We start from the raw sequence: 5,469 nt of genomic DNA, 5'->3' as shown, positions 1-5,469 counted from the left end.
AACAAAAAAAAAAAAAAAAAAAAAAAAAAAACACATCATAGTAAAAAAAATACCTTCTCAGCTTCGCATCGAAGCTAAAAATGATATTGTTAAGATTAATATGCAATAGGGAATTTTATGATTACTATTTACAGTATATTTATCAGAAAAACTCATAATTTTTTTACATTTTTATCGTAATAGATCACTTAAATAAAAATTATAGTAATCATTTATATTTAACTTTTGGCGTTTAAAAAGATTCTACAATGGAAGTATTCAGAATTTAATTAATTTCAATAATTATATATCTAAAAAACCAATAAAAAAAAAAGTTGTTAAAAGATTTATTCAATCGAGCGTATTATAAAATTTGATTATAATTGTAAAAATCCATCGTTAAATTCAGGTGAAACTAAAAATCATTTTTTTTTTAATTTATGATTTATATAGCAACATGATACAAAAAAATTTGGAATATTATAAACTGGTAGTAGCACACACAAATAGAGTAAAAAATTAATAAATTACAAAGAAAAATTATTTACTTTTGTAGTTGAATACTTTTATCATATCAAATCTAATTCGACAATAAATACTTTAAGAATATTAGAAATTATTGATTTGAATTGTTTGTATGGAAAAAGCTGGTTAAGCTACTTTTTATATGAATAAGGAATATTTTTTCGATTTTTAAGAGTAATAACTTAAACTAAATACGAATTGTAATCATTAAACGTATCGTTGAAAAAAGTAGGTCTAGTGAGGGTTGGCAAAATAAATCATAGCCACAAAAAAACCACATAGTAAAATAATATTAACATGAATATAAATTTCTTCTCACGAGGGGAGACTATAGTGATAGGATCCTTTATATTTATTGAAGTTATTGAATCTAAATGAGATAAATATCAAATGATTTGAAAATTTTATTTTAACTCAAAAAAAATGCGAAATATTAATAGTCACAGACGAATTTGAATCTCGTACCGTAAGCATGAAGGACATAAGTGTTACCGACTCGGCAACTGTTCGTTGCTTTCGTCGCTTGATAAAATTGGCTATTTAAGCTGACCCGAATTTAAAAATTACTTTTTCGACTTTAAAAAAATAAAAAAATTTTAATAAGTTTAATTTCTTATGTCTTATGAACTTTATTCAATGTCAATTAAATTATAAAATATTCATGAAAGTCAGTGTATTGTCCTTATAAGATATTTTAAAATAAAATAAAATACAAAACCCAGGATTTTAACACAAAGATAGCATATTTTTGTATATGGTAGCCATTTGCGCATAGAAGATAGGTCGTCGGGACAAATTTTTTTTTTCATTTTATAGTACATAAAATAAGCTATTATATTATATTATATTTGATATATGTTTAAAGGACGCAGTATTTCCGGAACATTTTCAAAAATTAAGTTGAAAAAGTTAGTTTTTGTAAAAAAGTTGGTATTTTAAATCCCCCCCCAATGAGCAGGTTAAGAGTTAGATTTTCAAAAAAGTGATATCAAATGAAAGGGAAATTTCTAAGGTTTTAGTATAAAAAAAAATTATGTTGATTTGTTTATTTATGAAAAAGTTATTGAAGTTTTAAGAAAAAAAAGTGTAAAAAATGACAAAATTTACCGATTTTTAAATTTGTATTTTTTTTGGATATTTCCCCCATTTGCGGGGAACGAGGGAAAATTTTCCAATTTTTAAGGGTAATGTCTTCAACTAGGTACGATTTGTGATCTTTTGACGTATTGTTGAAAGAATTCGGTCCAGTGAGAGCTGAGAAAAAGTGGCAACAGACATAATAAAAGATATAATTATCTTTTAGCTGTATAAAAACCTTTGGATGTCTTAATAAATATAAAAATATAATTATGTCTTGTTAAATAATATCTTTTTTCACTTCTCTGTAGATATGAAAAATCATATTTTTGATTGTTTTAAATAAGAACTTCTATTTTTAAATTGATGATATGATAAAAAAAAAATATTCAAACAATTTTATTATTTTTTTTTTCTGTTTAACAACTTGCGTTATTAAAATTTAAAATTATTTTAATATTTGTATATAAAATAGAGTTTCATCAATAATTTAGTTTTAATAATACCGGAGGCAACAACAATTATTGTTGAAACAGATTATATTGTTTTAATAGACCATAAATTATCATCGTTTTTTATTCTTGCTAGAGTTATAGTCAAATCAATGGAAGATTTTACCTTGCAATAGATTTTTAAAAATTGGTAAGATTATTTGTTTAAATCTACTGATTAACCAAAAATTTTTAACTAACCTTATGAAGCCTGGAAATAGTCGTCATCTTGATTTGTAACGGTAGTATGAGAGTTTTTTTTAATAACTCATTTTAGAATTTTTTCTTTTATAATAAAATGTTTCAAATAAAAAATGCAGTGTGTGAAATAAAAAAAAAAATTAATCAGTTCTTTTTTTGAGTATCTAATGGTTGAATAGATTTTTCATACAATATATCCCCGGATACGCGTAGTCCGTGCTATACTTTAAAATGACGTTGGTCTGCTGGTGTTCTAATTATTACCTTAAAGACGAATTAAAATACTGACTAAAGGTTTTGATTCATATTTTCTATAGAACATTTCAAACAATTCGATTCGCAAAGAAGATAAAATTGGTGTAAGTATTGTAGAAGATATTATCAAATGATTTAGTAAATATTTTTCGGTTAATCAGTAGGTCAAAAAAAATATTTCTAAAAGTTAAGATAAACAGAAAAATGATTCTTCGAAAAAAAAATGTTGAGAACAAAATTTTACGTATATTTTTTTCTATTTTTACATTAAACTAAAAACAGAGGTTTTTATATAAGAAAATTGAAGTTGTTATCTAGGTTTTGAATTTAAAAAGGATTAGAAAAAGAAATTATTTAATTAAATATTATTAAAAATTTTTTCCTTTGGGAAAATAAAAATTGTTTAATATTTTCTATGAAAATGGGTGCCTGATCATTAATCTACCACTCTGTATAACTAGGAGGGCAACATCTTAGCTAATTTTAAAAATTTCCTGTATGCATCTGTATGAACTAAAATGATTAATAAATTTTACAGGCATAAATAATATAAAATAGAATTTACCTTCGTTAAATATCAAACAGAATATTAACAAAAAAAGAAATATCCATTTCAAATTCTAAAATAAAATAAAATAATCTTTTAGATTTCCATAAAGAACTTAAGTTTTAGCATATTACTCACCTCCATTTTTACTCTATGTGTTAAATTTTGAATAACTAACAATAAATTGTTGGTTACATTAGTGTATGTATTAAAAATCACCAACAAAATTTATTATTTATTGTTATATTTATAAATTTAAAAAGAGTATTATGAGTTAATAGTAAAGTATACATTAAACAAATATATTATTTTTAGTCAATCTATTTATACACAGATTAAAAGTAATATTAAATCGGGATTGGCATGAACACTTTCTTGATTTAATAAAAATGACAAATTATTAATGCAAATACAAATTTATAATTTTATTTTAAAATAGATATCAATTGCCAATTCTGAAATAAAATAAAATAATCTTTTTAATTTTAATCGAACAATTCAGGTCTAGTATATTTTTCACTTCCATTTTTTCCATTTAAGTAAAAACAGAGGTGAATAAACCACTATTTTTACTTAATGTATTGAACTTTGAATAATTTACAACAATTTCTTGGTTAAATTGGTGTATATACAGCTGTTCAGTAAGTAAGGAAACAGGTAAATTGTGACGAACGATGAGAACAATAGATACCCGTTTCCTTACTTACTGAACACTTATATAAACAATCACCAATTTAATTTATTGTTTCTTTTTTATATTTTTAAATTTAAAAAGATTGTTTTAAGCAATGTTAAAAGATACCTAAAATATGTATAATTTTTAGTCAAATCGAGATACAAATGAACACATTCTTTATTTAACTTTTAACAGACAAGGCAGGTCATCTATGACCTCAACATGTTTTATATACATTTAAATTTACCTTTCATGGATAAAAATACATTTTTATCTATGAACAAACATTTGTAAATTAAAAAATGGTATTAAATAATGATAAAAGTAAATAAAAATCTATTTGGTCACCCGTGACCCGCCTTGATTCTTGTAGTAAGAATTTAGCCTTGTCTATAATAAATTTAGTAAAAAGACTAATAATTTATTTGAATTTTTATAAGTAGATTTTATTTTGATTAAATAAAAAAACTATATTTTATGGATGTATTAATAATAAAATAGTAATTTATTTTTATAATATGAGCATAAATGTTAGTTTTCCTGGAAAATAATAATCTTTGTTTTGCAATTAAAAGTATATAAGGTGTCTTTACCAGGTTCTTTAACATTTTTTGATACTGCAAATATTTTTCGTTATTATTTTGAATAAATCATTTTTACAGTTTTGAACTACGATAAAAGCATATTTTTCATAAATCATCTTTATTTAATAAAATAAATACATTTTACTATTATTTTAAAACATCTCGATATGCATTTTAAGCTCTTTTCTCACAACATATGTTAATGATGCGATAACAACTATAATATGAATGCTATAAAATTACATTTATAAAAAATATATTAATTAAATTAATATAAAACTAAAAAAAAAAAACCAGTACAGGGGTTTATTTTTTGTGAAAAAGTTGTCATTTTAATCAAAATCACTTCATGATAAAAATGGCTACCATAATAAAAATTACGCTATTTTAGTATTAAATTTCTCGATTTTATAGTTTAAATTATTAACTTTATTATGCTATAACTTTTTGAAAAGTGTATGACTCAATATAATTCTTTTTTTTATGGATGTATGGTGTCTTTAACTATCATTTGGTATATTTTTTTTAGAAATCTGACTCTTTACCTGCATACAGGGGGGATTCAAAAAATTGAAAGAATTTCCCTCGTTCCCCGTAAATGGTGGAAAACTCCAACAAAATTACAAATTTAAAATACGCTTATCATTGAAATTTTTTCAATTTTTTTTACTAAAAACTGCCGTAACTTTTTTAAAAATAAACACATCAATATAATTCTTTTTTTTTATAGATGCTTGATGTCTTTACTTATCATTTTTTATATTTTTTTTGTAAATCTAACCCTTAATCTGCACACAGGGGGGTATTTAAAATGACAACTTTTTCACAAAAAATTTACTTTTTCAACTTAACTTTTGAAAGTGTTCCGGAAGGTCTGACACTTTTATATATATACAGAGTGGCCCACCACTCACTGACAACTTAAATAACTTTTGATCCAGTTAATATTTTTAGTTGATTTTTTTTTTAAATAATAGTTAGACGTTAGGTCTATAGCTATATCTCAATAATTAATTTTTTTACATTTTATTAAAAATATTAATTATTTTTAAATTTTAAATAAAATGTAAAAAAAAAATCTAAGATAGCTATTTTGTAGAGTAGAATTTAAGAAAAATTTTAGTAAAAAAATAT

The 5,469-nt window shown here is 22.8% G+C and overlaps 1 protein-coding gene across 1 annotated transcript in view; it reads right to left on the bottom strand.

Annotated features, from left to right (window-relative positions):
- Window positions 1–3,301, bottom strand: part of LOC126896763 (uncharacterized) — an 8,031-nt gene extending 4,730 nt beyond the window's left edge. Inside the window, exons 1-2 of the mRNA XM_050669825.1 lie at window positions 3,214–3,301; window positions 3,094–3,148 (exon numbers count right to left, since the gene is read on the bottom strand). Coding sequence (XP_050525782.1) covers window positions 3,094–3,148; window positions 3,214–3,219 — 61 coding nt within the window. The 5' untranslated portion in view covers window positions 3,220–3,301. The remainder of the gene's footprint in view (window positions 1–3,093; window positions 3,149–3,213) is intronic.
- Between the last annotated feature and the right edge of the window lie 2,168 nt (window positions 3,302–5,469).

This window comes from Daktulosphaira vitifoliae, unplaced genomic scaffold (assembly GCF_025091365.1).
Source record: "Daktulosphaira vitifoliae isolate Bord-2020 unplaced genomic scaffold, ASM2509136v1 Scaffold_1, whole genome shotgun sequence".
NCBI classification, from domain to species: domain Eukaryota; kingdom Metazoa; phylum Arthropoda; class Insecta; order Hemiptera; family Phylloxeridae; genus Daktulosphaira; species Daktulosphaira vitifoliae.
Note: the sequence above shows the minus strand (reverse complement) of the source record. Positions and strands in the feature narration are given on the sequence as shown.